The sequence below is a fragment of the Tyto alba genome, unplaced genomic scaffold, assembly GCF_018691265.1.
Source record: "Tyto alba isolate M040663 unplaced genomic scaffold, T.alba_DEE_v4.0 Super-Scaffold_20000042, whole genome shotgun sequence".
In the NCBI taxonomy this organism is placed as follows: Eukaryota; Metazoa; Chordata; class Aves; order Strigiformes; family Tytonidae; genus Tyto; species Tyto alba.
Window position 1 is genome coordinate 13676414 of NW_024881293.1, and position 20450 is coordinate 13696863.

Genomic DNA, 20450 nt, shown 5'->3' on the forward strand with positions numbered 1-20450 from the left:
TGTATGCGGATTTGTTTTTACGATTTAATTCCCAATCATGTTATCAACCTGAGTATAAAAAAATATGCAAAAATAATGTGAGATTAAAAAACCTGAGACAAGTATGGATCTATACAGGTTGACAGAAACCCAAGGGAAGCTATTTTTCCATTATTCTTTCCTAAAGCATAACACTGAGGGAAACTTGAAAAGATCATGTGCCATATAGGTAGAATAGAAGTTATTTTAGTAAAAATATTCTGAGAAGTTTATTTTGCAGTATCATAATTGCTGTGGAGGACTTTGACTTGATTTATTCAAGGGAATAGCATCCAAACAAAAATTTTCAACATATTTTCCATATGGAGCCAAAGTCTAAATAAAAGATACTGACAAAAAGAGGGCTATGCATTTTTGCTTAAGGATTAGTCTCATTTTAATTGAATATCCACAGATTCTTATGGAATAATACAAAGCAAAAATAATGATACATACTTAACAGCAATCTATGTCTTCTAGCATAAACCACCTAATTACAAACACTTTAGAAAAATGACAGTTCACACATTTTTACATGTAGATTTGGGTTAAAAGGGCCCACTACAGAGGAAAAAAAAACTGAGCTAGATTATGTTATATTGTCATGGTGACTTTTTAAAATTCACTTTACCAGTAGCATGCTGTATTTTTGACTGCCAGTAAATATGGAAATACAAAAGAGAAAACATGTGCTTTTGTATTTATAGCAATTTTGCCTGTATACTTCACCTGCTGTCAGGCTGATCTAAGCTTATTGCCACCAGCAGTTCATTATCGCTTTTGTTTTTTCATTCCTAGATATGTAAAATAGAGGATGTGTTGCTTTTAAAACCTTTACCACTTAGGTTTTCTTATACCTGTGTATGCACATCTGTAAGCAAATAATCTTTGGAAAAAATAGATGGAAAAATTGCAATGAGGTATGCTCTAAATATCCACTCACATTTACACAGTACTGTACAGAAGAAATTGTATTAATTATCCAACTTGAATATACAGCAGCATCTCAGTTTTGTTTCCTGTGTCTTCCTTATGAATCAAAATGAAAATTATTGGGCAGTCCCAAATCTGGATGATTCCTATATGTGCCAAATAAATATGTTGCTGCATAATGCAGTGACAAGTGCCCGCATTTCCGAAGGCTAGGTCAAGTCCTGTGACTACCTTAAAGAGATGGGAAGATATTTCCTAGTCTGTAATCAACTTTATGGGAAGGGATCTGATTTTTCAGTTTGTAGGCCGATGCGGGGTGAATGCTGAAATTCAGTCATTAATTAGACCGTAAGAATACCATGATTTTTGTGAATACGCTATCATGGGTGTAAAATAATTTTTTCTGCTGCTAAAATGTGGCTGTACATGGATCCACCATTAGAAAATCACATGAAAGGTAGAATCCAGGACCAGAAAATTGTTGTTGATAATACCTGTTGTTTGATATAATACAGTGCATTCATAAGTCAAAATATTTATCCTTGGGAGATGTTTTTATGAGGCAGAAACAAGGCCTGGTGTACATTTGGAACATTGACCAGTATAGCAGTATTGCTAAAAGGATGTAGTTTATTTCATTTTATTTTTTAAACATATGTATATATACTGGCAAAAGTCCTAATGTAAATGCACTTCTACTAGCGACATTTTTTTTTTTTTTTGCTGGTATAGCATATATCTCTTATAAACTGCATCTCCAATGGAAATGTAGAGCTTGGCTGGTAAACCCTTTCGCAAATAGGCTTTGAGAGCCGCTCTCTTTTAAGGAACTGGCAAAGAAATTTGTAACATGGCTTCAGCTACCTCAGATTTCTGTTTGGTCTCTTGTCACTGCTTGACTCCTGTGCAAGGCAAGTCCTTGGATTTAAGCCACTGGTTGACAGCTCCTCACCAATGCAAGTGTATCATCTGTCTGCAGCCTCCGAAACGTTCATCAGCTCTCCTTGAGAGCCAGCCTCTCACCTCTGCTGCGGGGTGGATCTAAATTTGTGATGCTCTTCTAAGGATGAATGCAGCACATTTGGTGGTGTGTTTATCACAGCAAATAGATCTGATTTTGTTTGAAGCCTGTGCAGGTCTACCAACATCAAACTTAGATATGTTGCTCCACATTTGGTAAAGGGACACTGCCAACTTGATTGTTTCTGTGTTTCTGTCAAGGAATTTGTAGCTACTTTGGTTTCAAGTAGCATCTAAAGTCACTGACTGAAAGAAGTTAATGATACTTTTTTTTTTGTTGCTATGAAAACGCACTTTTTACATTCAGCTATAGTTTGTCCATTATGGGTTGAAGGTTCTTTTCTGTGTTGAAAAGACATAAAGACATTCATCCATCCATCCATCCATCCATCCATGAACATAAAATTTATACACTCATAAAATTTTGTTAAAAATGAAGATATAGTGCATACTACTTAGAGTGCTCTATCAGAAAGTGCACTTTTTGAAAAATTGTTTCAAAGAAGTTACAAATTGACTTTTGTATTCAGACAAATTACTTCCTTCAATCTTGAAATTAAATTGGTAATCTGTCCTTTTCACAGCTGAACTCTTAACCTTGCCCTGAAGGAATTACTTGAAAAAAATATTGTTTTATCTCCAGGTCTGCTCATTCTGTTGTTTTTCTGAAAATGTAGACATAGTATCTTTTCTTTGGAGAAAAAAACCCAAACAACAAAACAACCAAACCCACATTCTTCTGGTATGGTTACTGCTGAGGAGCAAGAAGCAGTCTATTTCTTCAGGTCCCAAGAGTAAACCTAATCAAGGTTTCTTATCTGCCATGTCCATGTGTTCCGTAACAGCAATATTTTCCATGATGTTGTGAACATTTTTAACTGAAGTGTTTAGTAATTACAGATGCATAAAAGGTTTCTAGAGTTGTACTTTTAAAACATTATTAAACATTATATCAATTTTGTTCATTATATAATGATAAACTTCCCTTTCAGTGTCCAGCTGCATTGCATTCTTTTGAGGAAAGCATAACAGATGATTTTTTATCTAAATGCATAAAAATGGTCTCAAAAGAAAAAAAGAAAATTCAGTTTTAACTGTTAGCAACGGGGGGCAGTGAATTCACATACTCTTATGCTACAAGATTTTTGATTATTTATAGTCTGAGCTAAAATTAATTTGATCAGAAGAGTCCTTTCTTAATTTCAGTGGGTTCGTTTAGTCCATTTGACAAGGCCATGTGTGAAAAAGGATACCCAGCTTCACAGATTGTGTTAACACACTAATGTTTGAAAATTTTTGACTGCTGCTTCTGTCTTGAAACAGATGTCTGCTGACTGGGAAACTTGGGACAGAACGCCTTTTGTGGGGAGGTGGTATTGGCATAAAACCTGAACTCCAAAAATCCTGAAGTACTGTTTTTCCCTTGTAGCACAGAATTCACTTTGTCAATAACTGGCTCATAACAAAATTTCTAGAAAGCCATGGAGGTCAATACTTGCTTGGTGCTTGTTATTAGCATGCCAGTGAGACAGATATGGAGTTTTTACCATCTTCATCTTCTGGGGTTAATTCTCTGGATGCGGTGCTCTGTTTTTCATGCAAAGGTCTGTTGGGTAAATACATCCATGACAGAATTCCACATATCAAATGAGAAGTAAAATTAGAAAGCATATTTGGTGCTCCTTTGTAGCATTCAGGAAAATAAAGATCTCATCTGTAGCAGTTTTATTCACTGAAAGAAAAAAAAGAGCTTTATCTATACAGAGGAGACATTCTTTGGGGGAAAATCTTGCTTTGCCAGAATTGTCCTCCAGGGCGTTTCAGAACTGAATAAAGTAGTGGTAGTTTCAAATAGCCATGGGTTAGGGTTGCCAGGTCTGAAATATTCCTTGAGTGGTGAAATATGCAGGTAATTCTTCATCTGCAGTTGTCTCCAAGGGGTTTTACCTGCTGCATTTGAAACAGTTTGTGTAAGTTGGCTCTGGTGAAATCAGGAGTTTCCAAATTATCTTGGCCAGATAGTTGTTTCTTAGATTTTCTTCCCTCCTTTGCTCACAGAATCCTCATGAGTCCAAAATTCACTTTTCAGAGTCCCAATATCACGTCTGCATCTCTTGGCTAACTGAGAAGCTGAACCCAGGTACAGTGTCCTGTCTCCACATCTGCAGCATTCTCCATCTGGGTTTTTCCCAGGCAGGTATGTTTATAGTTGAGGCCCTCATTACCCAGGGATGGCAAGTAGGAAATTTCAAACATTTAGCAGCTTGTCTCCACAATAGGAGGTATTAATAGTGAATGATTGTCCAGTGTTATGAAATCAATACAAAGACAAGACGTGAAAAACTTTCCTGTCTGTAAGGCTCTGTCTTAAAACCAGACCTTTTTGGTGTGTGTGCACTGATATGAGAAGGTGCTCATAAGAAGGTTCTGTGGAGGCTGCCATACCATATGGGACTCTCTTTCAAAGTTATCAGAGTGCCTTAGAAAGCGAGACAGAACAAATCAGGAAAAAACCATGGCATTTACTCATAGGAATGGGTCAGTGTGAGTTAATAAAATGAACTGGCAATGAATTAATGGAGGCAGTCAAGGCTGGAAGAGGTGCCTAGACCGGTGGGCACTTCATATTTTCAGGAAGAGACACATACTGGTTATAGAAAGGGCAAAAATGCACTCTTTTCATTGCCTGTATTAGTTATTCCCTGGGGCAATGGCTGTTGTAATATCTGTATGGAGGGAAAGTGGGTGTGCAGTTTAAAGCAAAACGTCTCAGTGCTGGCCAGCAGCAAGTTAGGGGAAGGGATTATAATTTAAACAAAAAATATATCTCTTTCTGGGCTGGTGACTAATGGACTACAGGATGCCCTTAATTTACTAAGAGGAAACATGGTATCTATTTGCACTACTTAATAGCTCTCCACAGACCATTATTAAAGCACACTGCAACCTGTCCTGAAAAGTGCTATTCTTGGCTTGTTTTGATTTGTGGGTTTTTTGTTTTGTTTTGTTTTGTTCTTTAAAGTAAAATGTTTTCAAAAAGTTTAAAGGACTTTGCATCTTGGAGACAGGGGAGGCGGGCTCCGTGATCTTACAGAACTTGGAATAAGATGGTGACAAGGTCTTATACCAAAAGGTCATTTATGTGGGTGACTGCCAGGCTGCGTCATTCTTCTACTCCATTCATTCCACGCTACTTCAATTCATGACATACTGGGAAGGAACAGAAAGACAAAGTTATTTTTAGAGAGCAAATTGTAGTAAAAAAATTTGTTAGTTCTACTATGTGAAAAAAATATGAGTATGTTTGGGTGTAACCCTCTACAAAAGTGTATCAGGGCCAAAGATAATGTCATTCACAACTTTAATGGGCTTTTTTCTTCTCTAAGGACTTTTCCTGAGTGCATAGGACCATGAAAAAGTTCCTGTAGGGTAAAGGAGGGCAGCTGTGCAGTAAATGCCCATGTGCATGCCTTTATCATATGGCAAATGCCAGGTCATTTACTGAGGGGCAGCTTTTCTCAAGTGCCCCCACAGCACCTGCAGCTGTGACCAGTCCGTGCTTCAGGACAAGCCGCAGTGGTTCGGGTTGTGACCGTGACAGGGTGAAGGTGCCAACAGCTTCCCGGTTTTGTACCCCTCTGCTGCAAAGTGGCTGTTGCCCTTTTTGTGCTATGGGAGTGGCACCAGGCTAAAGAGGTCCTGGGTCTAACCCAGTTTTGCTTTTCCTGTTAGGGGATTACAAACAAAATGGAATCTATCACATGGAGACAAACAGAAGAGCGAGGTACGAATCAAACCTGGTTTCTTGATCCTCTGCTGGGGGCACAGGCCTGCTTGGAAGAGAACCAGCAAAACAGTAAGTGACTCCACCACAAATTAACCACCCTCTCTTTTGGCCCTGAAGTCCCATTTGTTTCACGGAACAATTCAGACTCATCCAATGGACTGTGATGATTTTGATTAAAGCTCCTTTTTCTCTGGGAAGAGAATAGTAGAAATATGCACTATTCCCCCTCAGGAGCTAGTTAAGATAGAATAAAAAAAGCGAGACTATATCACGCTGAAGCAGAGCCAAAACCAGGCCAAAAATTATCCTGGCATAGGATTTTGACACTGTCTTCCAAACCTCCCTAGAATTTTCCTTCCCATCTAATGTTACAGCCTCATCTCTTGCCTTTACGCACATCTAAGATGTGCCTGACAGCAGTATTTGGCCCTCTGCATTGCACCATCATGCAAATGCTACAATTGAATGTCAGGAGAATGTTCCTCGGTGCCTCTGGCTCTGGTCCATGACCAAAGGGGTTCGCTAGCTTTACAGAGGTAAAAAGCGGTGTCCAGAATCCATTCTCATAGGTGAAGGTCAATAACATCACAAAAGTGATGGCACAGGGAGCTGTTAGGGAGAAGAGAGGCTTTATCAGTTCCCAAACACTTTAGAAATGTCCTGTTGGGTCCAAACACCTCCTGAGGGTGCAGAGCCTGGCTTCCCAGGAATGCTACCAAGCAATAGGGCCATTCTCGTCACCAAAAACTGTTTAAGTTATTTGGTAAGTGAAGGATAAACAAAAAAAGAGTAGTTACCTTTCTTTCTCAGCCATGTCTTGTTTCTCTTCTGCCCTGTAAAAACAAATCACATTTGAAATCTATCATCTAGAGGTGAGCAGTGTGAAAGAGTAGAGTACCTAAGGGCTTTCCAGGGAGATAGCTGAACCTCAGACAGAGGTCACAGGTCTGATCAGAAGTGACTTCTTGTCCCTGTGATATACAGCCCTGGTAATCCTAATGCTCTCAGGATGCCTCTGTTGACTCTAGGGGGAGATAGCTGGCTAATTTGGGCTGGACAACTTGCTTTCCAGCAGCTGAAGAACTGAATCCTCCCAAACTGGCTTCCCCCATTCAGTTCACCAGCACGAGGAGGTGTTATTATAGCACATTGCTCTTGTGCTGACCCAGCTGGTCTTTCCTCTGTCCATGATTGCCTTTTGCTTTTAGCGAAGCTGATTGTTATCACTGTTTATGGCCAGCACTTCTAACCTAAATCACCACTGATGGAACGGGTCTAGAAAATGAAACAAAACAAACTGTAAACTAATGGCCCTCTTTATGCCACTCTAGCAGAATGAAGTGGCTTTTAAAATAAGCACTAGTTCTCAATTTAAGGTCAGTTTGCATGGTCATAGAGGGAAAATGTGCCATTTTTATACATAAAGTCATTTCTGCTGACCTTTGCTAGCACATATGATACATGTTCAGGATGCGTGCGCTCATGGGGTTAAAAGGAACAGTTCTATGGATAAATAAACTTTTAATCAAGCTTCTCCTCCCTCCTTCAGCTTTTGCTTATTTTGAGAAAATCAGTAGAAAATACGTGTAGGCTGTGTGGGATGTCAGGATAGGAGGAACACAGAATTGATTGGTTATAACACAAATAATGATGAGAGAAAGCAACAGCATCCCAAGAAAATGAACCCACCATTCATCCCCCCAGAAACTAATTTTACCTTTCTTTTCTGGCCTTGATTCTCTCTTCTTCATATCTGCAATGAACAGGAAAAATTCTTTAAGTGTTCCCCAGTCAGGACTGCTCACTTTTAGTAAAATTCAACATTTTCTCTGAAGGTGACAGAAACTGCAGACTCGCACAATGTGCAGGCTCTTGCTTGGCACCAGTACATGAGTAAGATAAGGTTTACCCCGGGCTCTGTGTTTCCAGTACATGGGTTTTGATTTGACACAATATCCTGCTACATAGGAATTTTGTCCTGTATCTCCTCAGAGCCATGTGTGCCCCAGGGTCCCTCTGATACTCACTGTAAGACGCAGTCTGGAATCTGTACGTGCTCCATTGGGATAAGTTGCTCCAGTTCCTCCAGGCTGTGAACATACTGGATCTTATTGATAAACTTCACACTGGCAGAGAGAGAGAAAGAGCATGTGCTTAAGGTCTTGTTTTGATGTTCTCTCCATAGGAAGTCAGAATTTTCCTGATGGAAACAGGGAGTTCCGCATCTCTGTATCCTCTGTAGTCTCTGTGTATCCATCTCCTCCCAGTGCTAGCATGCTGATGACTAAAAATTGTTATGAGATGCCACATTACTGTACCTCACTTTGCTTTGACCCCTGCCTCTCAATATTTGTAGGAGGGTAGAAGGACCATCGTTCCTGCACTTCCCGGTAAATCTTTATGCACTACCCACTGGGACAAACTTTGATCTGGATCCAAATCACCACAGTGTCTCCTAAAACCACCTCTACAGTTGTCCTTGGAAGTATCAGAGAGATGCAGGATAAATGATGAACAGTTTCACCTTGATCACTACCAGTTAAAGGTGAGTTTAATATCTGATTCATGAGATTAAACCTCCACTCCAAAACCAGCTGAGTTTGGGAACATGTTATATTTACCTGATAAAGGGTCTGGATATAGCCAGCACTGTCCGGATGAACCATGATGGATGCACAATTATCAACGCTTTGAGGTTTTTACGCAGCCTGTGGAAAAATCATGGGATAGAAAGTCAGATTCCAAGTACCTTTTCTTAAACTCACCTGTAATGTGTCAGGGCACTGCTAAGCCTTATGGTGCTCACAAGCCTCAGCTGGGTCTCTCCAGACAAAAGCCTTAGGAGCCCTATTTAACCTCAGGCTTGAGTGCTATATTAGTCTGATCTCTGTGAAGATGCTTGTGAGGGTAGGAGGGAGAAGAGGTGATGAAGAGACCTTGGGGTAAGGCAGAAAACTGTGATACAGGAAGGAATTACAGAATGTGGGGAGTGAGGAAGGAGGGGTGGCTGGAAAGGCTGAGAGGAAGCTGTGGAAGATATGTGGGAAGAGGACAGGGAAGAATGAAGAGGCAACATCAACAAGATTCTCACCTTCTGTCTATCATCTGATAACATTTCTTCAGCCAGCCAAGGCCCGGCATCCTCCTCCGGGGTGTTGCTCCATTTAGGTACACGATCATATAGTCTTCAGCCACCAGCAGCTCCAGACTGCTGATCACATATCTGTTGGGAAGTGATCAAAAGCAATGGGAACATGAGACTCAGAAAAAAAATCCCTTGAGGTTTCTGCAGGTGCTTGTGTGTCATCCCAAAAGGACTCTAAGCCCCTTCTTTGCAGACCTTGGAGTAGGTTTCAAATTCTCCTGGCACCTCTGCAGGATGCCTAGAGTTATTTCTCAGGGATTGCTAGTGCTTGATAGCATAGTGCATACTCTGACGGACATCCCTGCACCATTCTTCTGCCTAGCAGTAGCATCTACCAGCTGTTTAGCACTGTATACATATGCTCTAGCCTGGTTGTGAGTCCATCCCTGGCATAATTAATACTGAATGTTTGAATGCTTTGACTTATTGGACTTGCATGCAAATGCTGGGGGAAGTGTCTTAGTGATGCTCACTCCAGTCTGCAGCTGTACACTGGGTACATCTGGCCTGGATTCAAATTACTTCCTGCTGAGATTCCTGATGCAATGAATACATGGAAACTGTTTCCCCAGAGCCTGAGTTACCTTCCTTGCCCCCTTCTCCCTCATGGACTTTGACCAGCCACTTACAAGAAAAGATTCTCCATGATGTAGTGGTAATCAGCCAGGTTACTGTCTGGGAGATAGCAGGCAGCAAAGACAATGATGGCATTGAGACCTTCTCCATAGTATCCTGGGAAAGAGAGACAGAGGCAGCATCAGTGACTCTTTCCAGGGGGAGATGCAAGAGTTGAAGGAAAGATGGCAGTGAAGATGTACTGCCAAATTTGGGCCTGGGATGGTTTTTGTGCCTCTGACCAGCTCCAGGTAAGTGTTTGTCTCTCTTTCATGCTCTGACTTGCCTCTGATCCTGGTTTCGGCTATAGTATGCATGTGGGGTTCAGGGATGGAATTTGTGTGTGTCAGAGCACAGAGCTGAGAGCTTTGCCCTGGGTTGCTGCTTGGCTTTGCTCAGATTTCAGAAACAGCCACTAACTGTGGATATAACAGCCTATTGCTGCGCCTCCAGAGTCACTGAGCTACAGAGGGACTAAGCACCTGCACTCCCTTTATTGCTGGTGATGCTGCCTGCACCCAGAACTGAGCGTCAGGGTATATTCCATCTTGCTCAGAACCAGCTTTATCACTGCTTTGGTCTATTGAAAGACTGCTACAGTGGCTATATGTTTTTTAGCATGAGCTAGGTGCTTTTGTGCTTGTCTGCCTCATAGTGGTACAAAATGAATAAAAATTTTTCCCTAAAGACAGCCAAAGCAATCAGTCATGGCATCCCCTTCAGCTTGACAAAGGTGGTCTGAAAGAAATCCACCAAGCCGGGATTAGGCCCCTCTCCCGCTCACCTCCGTGCGTCACCACTCTCATGTAGGGTTTGATCATCTGGAGGTCGATGCGGTGCTCCTGCTCTCCGATGATGACAGTCCTCCAGAGACGCCCATTAGTAGCACTGCCATCTTCTGTCCCACCATCCCCAAAGAGGTCTGCACTGTCCCCAGGCATGTTCTTGGCTGTGGCTACAGGAGTGTCATCTGGAAAAGGGACAAGCATTTCTGCCTTTAATATAAAGTATGAAGAAGCTCTGCAAGATCTTCAGTGTGCAGTAAATGACAATAACAACCACAGACCAAGGGTGACCCACTTCATCTGCAACTTTGATCTGTGTAAGTTTGTGGTTCTTCATAATCTTGCTCCATTGCCAGATTGTAACAGATATAACCTTAACATCACATGCTGCTCATAGTGCCTGCAGTCACAGGTCAGATACCTGACTTCTTTTTGGATCTTTCTTCAGATCCATCTATACTGGCTGAAGAAGTCACTGCCTGTGCCAGAGGGGTTGTCTTCTGATCTGCTAGCAGAGCTGCTTGCATGAATCCTTCCTAGCCCAATTCAGTCCAAATCAGCCAGGTTAGCAAAGACCATATTATTGAAGATACTTGAACATTCATGCAACAGCTCTACTGGCTGAGCTGAGCAGGCGGCACCTTCCAGCCTGGGGTGGTGGCTCAACTGCAGCTGGCAGTGCATGTGTGTTCACAGCCTTATGCCTTATCCTGAATTATGGCTAGACTGGTGTTTGTGAGTCCCTGAACTGCTTCTGCCCACGCTCTCCACAGTGGAAGTGCTGAGATAGCAGCACTGAGACTCCTGGGCGATAGCTGGGGTCCTGGTGGGGAAGATGCTGTGTGGAAGATGGGGCTTGGTTGTGCGCGCTGTGCTTCACTGCTGGGGAAGTTGGTCCTCAGCTGCTGATAGTGAGCGATTTCAAAAATGGTTAAAATGAGACTAAAAAAACGCCCTAGTCCCTGCAGACATTCACTCCAAACCAGACTTTTACCTTCCCATTCCAGTTCATTCCCGTTTCCCAGGAATTCGAGGGAATCTGTCTCATCAGGAGTTTCAATATCATCCACATTAATGTCCAGGTCATCTGGTGTGTCCAAGAAGTCATCGGAGAGAATGGAGCCTTCGCTCTGGTCCAGGGAAATGTTGATTTCAGGTGCAACAAGTGTCTTCCGCTTGCGATGCGCCCCATTAAAGTTTAAAGTATTTGGGGGAGCTGGAGTTAAAAGGAAAATAACTGAGAGGTTGTCCTTGTTTTGTATCCTTAGTGCAAGACATGGTGCTTTCCTTATGCATAATTCAGCCTACTGTCTTGGAAGCTAAGGATGGTGGATCGTAGCTGGGAGGTACTGGACACCTGCAGGTATGGCTGCATAAAAGTGCTCACACTTCTGAGATACCTATTTCCTCCCCCAGCTTCTTGTGAAAAATTAGCAAATTCAAATCTCTGCTGGTTTTCTTTCCCACATGAGAATTTTTGTGGATACTCCAATTGGCTTTTGCCCTGACTACAAGCTGCCATTCTCATAGGCTTGTTTTCCTTTGAACTCCTGATAAGCCAGGCTGATACTTACAGGATGTATTCTCATCTTCTGTAGGGCTGCCCAGCGACTCCATCCCCGTCTCTTCTGGGAGAGGTCTGCAGGCAAGCCAAGGTGCAGAGATAAAAAGACAGGAGAGAACAAAAAATGTTTAGGAGGTCACTCCATGGCAGAGAAGGGTGAGAATTAGGGACATCAGGGAAAAACATGCTACCCCATGTGTGCTCTGCCCTTTCCCTTTTGCCTGTGAGTTCACCCTGAGGGATACTCTCGGTGACTTGTCCAAGAGCAACCCAGAAGCTGTGCTTTCTTACTGGAGTACTGTGCCATCCCTGGTAACCTTCAAACTAGCACTGCATTTACCCCCCCCATACATCCCTCATGCTGCCATTCAACCAAAAGGCTGGAAAATCCAGTCAGGGACACAGGAACAAATCCTGACCCCAGAAGAGCCTGATATCAGCCTCACTCTTTCTATATTAACCGAATTTTCTTCTGTCAGAAGTTTGAGAGGCAGTGCCAAGCTCTAGGGCTCCTTACCAAGAGTACCTGGGAACATCTTCTGCAGTTGGTACTTTATGTCTGTATTCCTGTTCCCTGCACAGTGTAGGCAATGCAGCGGGCTGTCCAGACAGTCTGAATTTGGCTGTTCCTAAGCCCGGTGGGGATGCTTTGATCACAGCAGCAGCTGAGCTAGCAGTGGATGCTTAGCACAAGAGCACTTTGCTCTCTCTGCCAAAGGTTTTGTAAAGCGTAGCCTGCTTTCTGCCACAGGCCCCAGCTACAGTAGAACAAAACTTTATCCAAAGCACCTGCCACAACCACCTCTTCCGACAGGCAGCTGCCTCCTTGGTCTATAGGGACTTTGTCCTAAGACAGTTGCTGTTCAAGGCAAGGATCAAACCTCAGGTGTGCTCCCAGAATTGTCACCCCATCCTCACCTCAGCCCCCATTTATCAAAAGCTGACAGTGATACCCAAACTCTGCTGCGGTTTGGAAGCAGGTTCAATTCTGAGCTAAGATCCAGGCACCAGCACTCAAACCGGTATTTTGGAGCCAAAGGCTGACCCACTGCTCCCTTCCTGGGGCTCCATGGCAGAAGTCAGGGTTTGCAGCTTCTCACGCTTGGCTCCTGCACCTTCTTGGTATAAATCACCTTGCCTCCAGGTGGAGGCTAGAAGCATCAATTGCTTTAAAAGTTGGCTTTTCTGTACAGATGCTAATGCCAAATCTCAGTACGTGGCTGTCACCCTTTGGAAGTTGCTGGAGTTGCTCCTGACCCATATAGGGGTATGTGAAGTCAGAATCTGGCCCCCAGTACTGTGGTGAGGAATCCTAGATGGTGGCTGAGCAGCACACTGCCCACCCTGAGCCAGACACTTTCTGGACAGTTTTCCCCTTCATTTGAGCTAGGCCTTGTACCTGTGCCCTGGCATTAGCTGGGTTTGAAATATCTTGCACAGCATGACCAAACCCCATCAACCCCATGACAAGTTCATGTTGTCAAATGTCTGTTTAAAAGGGACCTTCTGAGACATCCTCGTTTCACCTTCCCCTTGCTGGAAGTCCCCTCAACAGGAGAAAGAGCTTTTACACTTCTGGGTGTAAAATCCTGAGTGCTGGGACAGCCCTGGGGTTGAACATGGGGGAAACCCCACCAATTTTAAGGCAGTGCTGTAAAAATGGGGATGGGACTGTGCAGAGAACTGGTGTCCAGCAGCTGCCAGCCTTACAGTTCCAGGATGGCAGGGAGAGATGACGGGGCCCGGTACCTCCAGATTCTCAGGAGGATACAGCCTAGCTCTGCCCTACAAAGGCTCCTCTTTGTGCTGCCATGCCACCAGAGCCACCAGCCAAATTAAACCCTATAAATATTTAGATTAAGGGATAATCCTCTCCTAGCTGGTTGTTGTATATTTATGAGAGTTGGAGACCTGATCAAAGGCAATTGCTTCTTGCTTGCTTATGCATCACCCGGACCCTGTGGGCTGCCATAATATTCCTGAGCAGTCAAAAAGATCCCTCTGCCCCCCTCCAGCTTCTCCTTCTCCCTTTGGCTTTTGTCTTGAGCGGGGCCTGGCTGGTTGTTTATCTGACTGTGAGCTGGCGCCTGGCACAACTTGGTGATACAGCATCAAAAGGAGGTGGGGGGGAGAAGGCCCAGCTGTACAGAGTACGTGCTGCAGCCAGGCACTCTGCTCTCTGATGCTCAGATTCATTTAAGAAAAGCAATTCAAAAGTCAGAGGTGAAAAAAAAAAGGCTTTCTTACCTTCACGAAGGGTGCTTGAATCACTACTCCCCAGTCTCTCATGTAAATCTTCCTTCCCACACACAGCTAGCCCCAGATGCCAAATTTTCTGAACGAAGCAGGTTTTCTAAGGGTTGGGTGCCACCATTTTGCTTTCTGCTGGGAGCCCTGCTGCCCAGTTTCCCTCTAAAAGCACCTTCTCTCTGTCCCCAACCAGCCTGAGCCTTCACGGACTGTGATCCGATGGATGCGCGATGGAGTGAGCATGCTCCTGCATCCGCCCCGCGGCACTGCTACAGCATCATCACAGGACAGCACTTGCACAAACAGCTGAGACAGACTCTCGACAGGAGGCTAAACCTCCAGGGAGCAGCAGGAGGGGGGCAACCCTTTCCTCTCCACTTCCTCACTGCTTGCTCAGTGTCTAGGCATTGCACCTTTGCAGCCTGCAAGGCAGGAGCTGGTTCTGCAGATCAGCTTCTCGGGGAGGGATGGGAATGTCGCCTTGTGTCCTTAATGAGCACCTGAATTCAGTTCCTCCTGCCCAGATCTTTGTCTAGGGTATGGTTTTTTTTTTTTTTGTGGCAAGGTTGGTTAATCACAGCTAAGCAAAAATAGCTATGCAGCAAATCATCTGCTTGAGAGCTACTGTCCCACATGCAGCCGCTTCTGCCCTATTATTTTAATACTTCTAGGGGGAAGTGTCTTGAAGATTATTATTTATTTATTTTTCATGCCAGTTAAACCCAGCTAGCATTCACTCATTTGCGTAGTAGCTGTTCAGGCTCTATTTCACTTGCATCATTCCTGATTTAATCCCTCTGCAGCAGTCTATCAGCAGACTGGGGAGCTTGTTTATAGGGCTCTGGCTTCGTTCCTGCCGCTGGCTTGCTACCCAGCCATGGTCACATCCCTTTGCCTCTCCCTGTGCTTCGTTAGCCAGGCAGGAGTGCTGATGCCAGGGTTAGGTGGTGCTGTGGGCCCTGCAGAAAAAATGTCCCTTGAAGGCCTGGCTGCGGCTGGGGTAAGTTTGCTGCTTGCATGGGAGGTGTGAAACAGAGCCTGGCAGCTCCTGCTCCAATATGATGGTGTGGGTTAGTGCGTAGCTGTCCAGGTGCTAGTCCAGCTTTTTCCCCAGATTTTCTAGGGAGCCTTGGGTCAATGCTTTCCTTTCTACACCCTGCTTTCCTTTCTATTCAATGAAAAGCTTGTCAGCACAGTGCTCTGGGGGAGCCTCAGGTTGGCAAAGGTCCATCAGCCCAAAGCTTTGCCCAGCTCTGCTCTCAGAGGAAAGAAAAATCCATCCTAGAAACCCAAGGGCTTGGCTGAGCCCACCTCTGGGGCCAGCGGAAGGACAAGTCACGTCCTGTGAGCTGAGGACTGGGCTGGCAGACAGAGGTGCTTAGATTAGTGATGCAGCTGGACCCGGAGCAAACAGAGCTAAGCTCATCTGCCGGTGCCGAGGGAAACAGGAATCCCTTTCTAGCACGGCAGGGGCTGTGCGTGCCCACCCGCACAGCACACTGCGCCACTGTCTGCGAATACAGGGGCTCTGTGGGCTCCCCGGGGGAATTCAGCTGCAGCTGGGACAGGGCGAGACAGCCCTGAAAAGCCCCTCAGCAGCCCAGACCCCAGCTGCAGCAGAGTTCGGTGTTGGCCATGCTGTGTGTGCCCCAGCGAGCTGCTGCTGGGCCGTGGGCTTCACTGCTGGATGTGGGGGGGAACGTTGGGGTGGGATGAGGGTGGGTGCAGCCTTTGGGGGGTTGCAGGGAATTCAGCGCACGCTGAGCTTATGGGGATTTTTTTTTTTTTTTTTTTTTGGCACTCTGTGCAGTTAATAAAGTGGCTGTGAAGGTGAAAGCTGCCATTTTGGCACCTTCTGTCACCGACACATCATTTCTTACAAGGTTTGCAACCATTTAGGTTTTGCATGTCAGTGCCAGCGGTCATTGCATCCCAATGCCTCCGCTTCCTGTGGCAAATTCAGGGCAAAGCAGCATTTGCTCTGTCTGGGGAGGCACTGCTCGATTCAGAGACTGGGAAGGAGTCCGTCCATCCATCCTATGCGTCTGTCCATCTGTGCAAATCTCCCTGTCCTCCACACCTGGCTCTTTACCCTCTCCTTGGCATGCTCACAGAGGATTGTCAGAAGCCTCCCCAAAATTTTTAAGCATGCAGAGCAGCCTTGCTACAAAAGCTCTGTTCTCTGGCCAGAATTGCCCTGTTGGAGTTAAGACTCCTGTTGCCTCTGGGACTGGTGGGAGGAACCTGCATGCTCCGTGGCCTGCTGGTTTCTTACAGAAAGAAATAAAATTCTCTCTGACTTTTTTTGCAGGGAACAAACCTGGGAAAGTCTTCATCTTGCCATTCTTCCTTCACATCCACGTTTTCCATCCGCAAAGTGGCTTCTGTGGTTCCCATTGTGCTTGGAGAGGGGCTGGCTGCACGGCGGTTCCCTCGAGGAAGGACGCAGGCTGAGAGGTGGAAGGCAAGAGAGGTTGGCATTGAGCATCATGACCAGAGAGCATTTAATCCAAGCCATTCAGAGCAGGTATGCTGATACCATGCTCCACAGAGAAACAGCATGGTAGCTGCTTGTTTTGCAAAAACAGCAAAGCAAGAACATTGGGTTTTGTGGCTACTTGGCACTCTTCAGACAAGAAAGAGGAGGTGAGGTTGGCCCTGGATCAAAGCAATAGGTATATCTCTGCTCTGTTGTGACCTTAGCTCTTCTCCCTGAGGATCAGCACTGTCTGGGCTGATGTCTACCTGGTTTTCCCTTGCTACTTCTCTTCCAATACTAATCTCAACATAAGCAAGCACCTCTTCTGAGGGAAATGAAATGTGACTGAAAGGGAAGAGAAGATCTTCTCCTAGGCTGGCTTCAGGTTGGTTTGGCAGTAGCACCAGTTTCCATTTTGCTGGCCTGGGCAGAAATTAATAGCTTTGGTTTTGCAGAGAAATTCCTGATTACTGCTTCCTGGTCTGTGCTCCATCCCCATGCTTGTCCTTGCATCCAGAGAGAAATGGAGGAGGGCGGTGGGGAGGCCTTCACAGGGATGTTGAATGTCCTTCCACACCCCTGAAGAATATGTATCTCTGCCTTGCTCCTAGGTAAACCAGAGTAGATGCCAAAAAGCTGAAGCACTTCAAATGGAGGCAAGATGTGTGTGCTGTTCCCAGTCTGGGCTTTCTCCTGCACTGGTATGAACAGGAGGAGTTCAAATCCAATGAGCCTTGTTTTCACTCATACTAACACTCCAGAAGCACGAGGGGCCCTTAGGGCCATATATATTATTTGCCTTCACTAGAAGGTTCCCATTCTGCTAGCCAGCAAATATCAGACCTTTGTACCTATTTCCCAGGGACTGCACCTGCAGCTCCTAAGGACCAGTCCTTGCAGGACCAGCTCTGGTTGGAGAGAGCAGATATGCTGCTCTCAGCTGGATGCTGCTGCAGCTGAGCTTAGTAGCACCTGAGCCCAGAGGGAACAAGGTCAGGCCTTGTATAGAACACGTTCAAGGAAAATCAGCTTGTATGTTGGGCATGTGCATTAACCCATCCACCACAGGACAGTTTTGAATGCTTTTCCTGAGCTCAGCCTTTACAGTGTAAATGTACCCAGGCACTGGCTGGATAGTAACATATTTTTTTTAAGATGAGGGACCTAGGGTGATTTCCCAAATGGATGGGGCTACTTTGTCTGTTTCTGGTGTCAGGGAAATCAGCATCCAGCAGAGTTTGACCCATTGCTATAAGGCTTTTCTAGAGAGCCGTTTTTTCTGCTTCCTTTGGAGGCTTGTATTTACAGAGGGTGTTGCTGGTGATGATCTGGAGGGAGATAAATCTGTCTGTGTGTATCTGCTTTAAAGGAATGAAGCTACATAGAGGCCTGAGTAAATCCAGCATCTGTCTTTATTACAGGCTCTGGCAGATATAGGAATCAGAGCAAAGAGCTGGCTGTGAGCGATGCAGGGCGTTCTCCCTGCCCAATGTCTCTCAGCCTCTCCTCCCAGCACACACATTATGTATTCTATCCTCACCCCCAATCCTGGCTGCATGCGATGCCCATGACACGGTCACACATGTCTCCATTTTTAATTTCCTTACATGCAGGCAATGGAGATACTCTGGGGCTCAGAGAGACCCCACCTTCCCTCCCTCCTCCCCACCACTGTCATCTGCTTTCTGCTAACCCTGAAAGCATCATGGACGGAGGAAGAGAAGAGAAAAATATTGAAGCAAATCCCCGTCTGGAGTCTTGTGTTTCTTAATATCAGACATTGCCCTGCAGCATGGAAGCCCAGATGATGCTGTACTCACCGATGCTTGTGGCTAATGAGGAACAAAGAAGATCCTGCCTGTATCCCAGCTAGGCATTCCTCCCGACGGACACGGGCTGCTCAGGAGGTCCAGCGCCTGGATCCGGATGCAGATATGTGCGGCTTTCTCAGTGGAGGAGTGTGGGGATGCATCTAGGTCGGCCTTTCTCACAGCAGTCGTTGCTTTGTGATTTGGATTTTGTTGAGGGGAGGCGGGGGGTGGGAATTGAGAGCAGTTATTTGTATTCTTCCATGGCTGCTGCTTCCTTTTCTGCCTCCCTCCCCTCCAAGGTATTTTATTATTATTTTCCTCTTGCAGCTGGCTAAGCCTCAGCTCTCTTAAGTCAGCTAATTGCACTGCTTTTGTGTGTGAGGAGGATGGCGGTGATGGTGGTGACAGGGAGGGGGGTGTGTGTTATGGAGGATGGGAGGAGAGAGGAGCAGAGAGAGCACCCCCCTTTCAGTGTCACCTCTCCTCCAATTGGCTGTGAGGTACCAAATATCTCCCTACACTCTTCCTCCGGATGAATGATGCTGAGCACACCGTCTCCTTGCTGTTTTCCGTGGGAGCGAGGGACGCCCATCATCCAGCAGGATCTGGTCCTAGAGGAGGTGTGAGAGCTGGGGAGGGGAGGATGGGGAGGGGAGGGCTTTTTAATACAGTGCATCATTCACTGAGAAAGTAAAAGGTGTCCTCAGTGTGTGGTAAGATGCAGGATTTAATGATCCATCTTGCCTTGCACATACAGAGCTGATTGGTACCTAATCCCCAGGCACTGGTCGGTCTCCCTTCTGGTGCCAGGGGCTGTACAGACAGACCTGATGGACAGAACTCCTTGTGCTGGGGGACCAACTCCTGTTCCTTGCTTCCAGGATGTCTGTAAGTGCATTAGAGCTCGAGACCTTTGCTGGTTCCTTTAAAAATCTAAAAGTGAATGAAGGAGCAGTGATTTTCACCTGCTCCAGACTTGGGGTCACATCTCTGCCTTCTGGTTCCTGAGATTCAGCAAACAGCCTTCCGTCCAGCTCAGGCCAGAGCCTCAAACCCAGCTGCTGGTAGAGGCAGGGTTAGTTTGATGATGTCTTGTCAAAAATCCCTCCCATCTTTGCATCGTGCAGCCAATGTGCTTGGTGCTGTACAAAGAAGAAGGTAGCTCTCTAGCTGTAGTAGTGACCCCCCAGTGAAGGAAGTGTAAGGGTTTGTCTTCTGAGTCTTAGAAGAAATGGCCGGAGACAGGAGATCTCTTTTGTTATATCAACTGATAGTGCAGGTCTGTGAAGTCTGCCTCTGGCTGATGCCCTAGGATTTTCCTGTTACCATCCGCTAACGATGCATTTGATTTTTTTTTCAGGGCTGTTCAGTGGGCAGTGGGGCTGTGGTGATCTGGAGATCAGGGCATGGTGGGGAGATGGAGGAGTGCTGTGTGGTGAAAGCAGGAGTCTGCCTATTGCACCTCTTTTTCTGTGACGGTAAGAAGAGGCATCCTGCCTTGGTCCTGGCTCTCACGCAGCCCTCTCGTGCACTCCCAGCATGGCTCTGGGGCTCTCCAGTGGCACCAGCTGAGGTCTGCAGGCTCAGAGAAGGGCTGATGTGCTGCGCCACAGGTAAAAGTGCAGTCTCACAAGGCCCTGCTCTGGCACCCTCCCTGGCTGCCCACCTAGGACACAGCACGCCTCTCCCACCCATTCCATCCTTCTCCTGGAACCGTGTGTCCCTTCTGGGTGCTCACATGTGCCCCGTGCTGGGAGTGGGGGGACTTTTGGGAGCTCAGCAGGGAGATGCCTGGTGTCCAGCCCTTGCAAACACCAGTGGCGTAGCTCCACACAGATGTTGTTTTTCTCTTAGGTTGAGTGGCTCCTGCAGGATGAGGTGCTGAGGACAGTAGCTCCTCAATCCAGTGGATGTCACCGTAAAGAAAACGACATGTGCCAGTGCTAGCCAAAGGCCGGCAGTTCCTAGCCACATGCATCATCAGCTTGGTAGGTCCTGGGTCAGACCTCAGAGCGATGGTCGGGTATCCCTTGCTCACATCTC

General features: G+C 45.8%; 2 protein-coding genes across 16 annotated transcripts in view; one reads left to right on the forward strand and one right to left on the reverse strand.

The window, feature by feature from the left end:
- Window positions 1-390: 390 nt before the first annotated feature.
- Window positions 391-18806, reverse strand: ATCAY (ATCAY kinesin light chain interacting caytaxin). 2 transcript variants are annotated; one of them, XM_009965055.3, is made up of 13 exons: window positions 18417-18806; window positions 16438-16567; window positions 11878-11942; window positions 11298-11519; window positions 10303-10488; window positions 9533-9635; window positions 8850-8981; window positions 8380-8466; window positions 7786-7884; window positions 7476-7511; window positions 6556-6591; window positions 5769-5804; window positions 391-5181 (listed from the first exon to the last, which is right to left on the reverse strand). In XM_009965055.3, exons 2-13 carry the CDS (start codon window positions 16512-16514, stop codon window positions 5172-5174), a joined length of 1089 nt encoding a protein of 362 aa, XP_009963357.2. In that variant the 5' UTR covers window positions 16515-16567; window positions 18417-18806; the 3' UTR covers window positions 391-5171. The 2 variants fall into 2 exon arrangements, with proteins under 2 accessions (XP_009963357.2, XP_042650122.1); XM_042794188.1 differs by lacking the exons at window positions 391-5181; window positions 5769-5804; window positions 6556-6591; window positions 16438-16567; window positions 18417-18806 and adding an exon at window positions 14115-14351 and having other exon boundaries at window positions 7442-7511.
- A 120-nt stretch (window positions 18807-18926) lies between these two features.
- LOC104369415 (4-galactosyl-N-acetylglucosaminide 3-alpha-L-fucosyltransferase FUT6-like) overlaps window positions 18927-20450 on the forward strand; it is a 35563-nt gene continuing 34039 nt past the window's right edge. For 12 of the 14 annotated variants that reach the window (XM_042794174.1, XM_042794176.1, XM_042794175.1 and 9 more), the window contains exons 1-4: window positions 18927-19027; window positions 19189-19295; window positions 19768-19885; window positions 20262-20395. The gene's annotated coding sequence lies outside the window, so the exon portion shown is untranslated. Of the gene's footprint in view, window positions 19028-19188; window positions 19687-19767; window positions 19886-20261; window positions 20396-20450 lie in introns of all 14 variants that reach the window. The other 2 variants (XM_042794180.1, XM_042794184.1) reach the window with 2 other exon arrangements.

Coding starts and splice junctions, on each gene's coding strand:
- ATCAY (XM_009965055.3), bottom strand. CDS start 16,514: ATGGGAACCACAGAAGCCACTTTGCGGATGGAAAACGTGGATGTGAAG. Junction 11,520..11,877: donor AGAAGATGAGAATACATCCT/GTAAGTATCAGC, acceptor TTTTAACTCCAG/CTCCCCCAAATACTTTAAAC. Junction 7,512..7,785: donor ATTCCAGACTGCGTCTTACA/GTGAGTATCAGA, acceptor TGTTCATTGCAG/ATATGAAGAAGAGAGAATCA.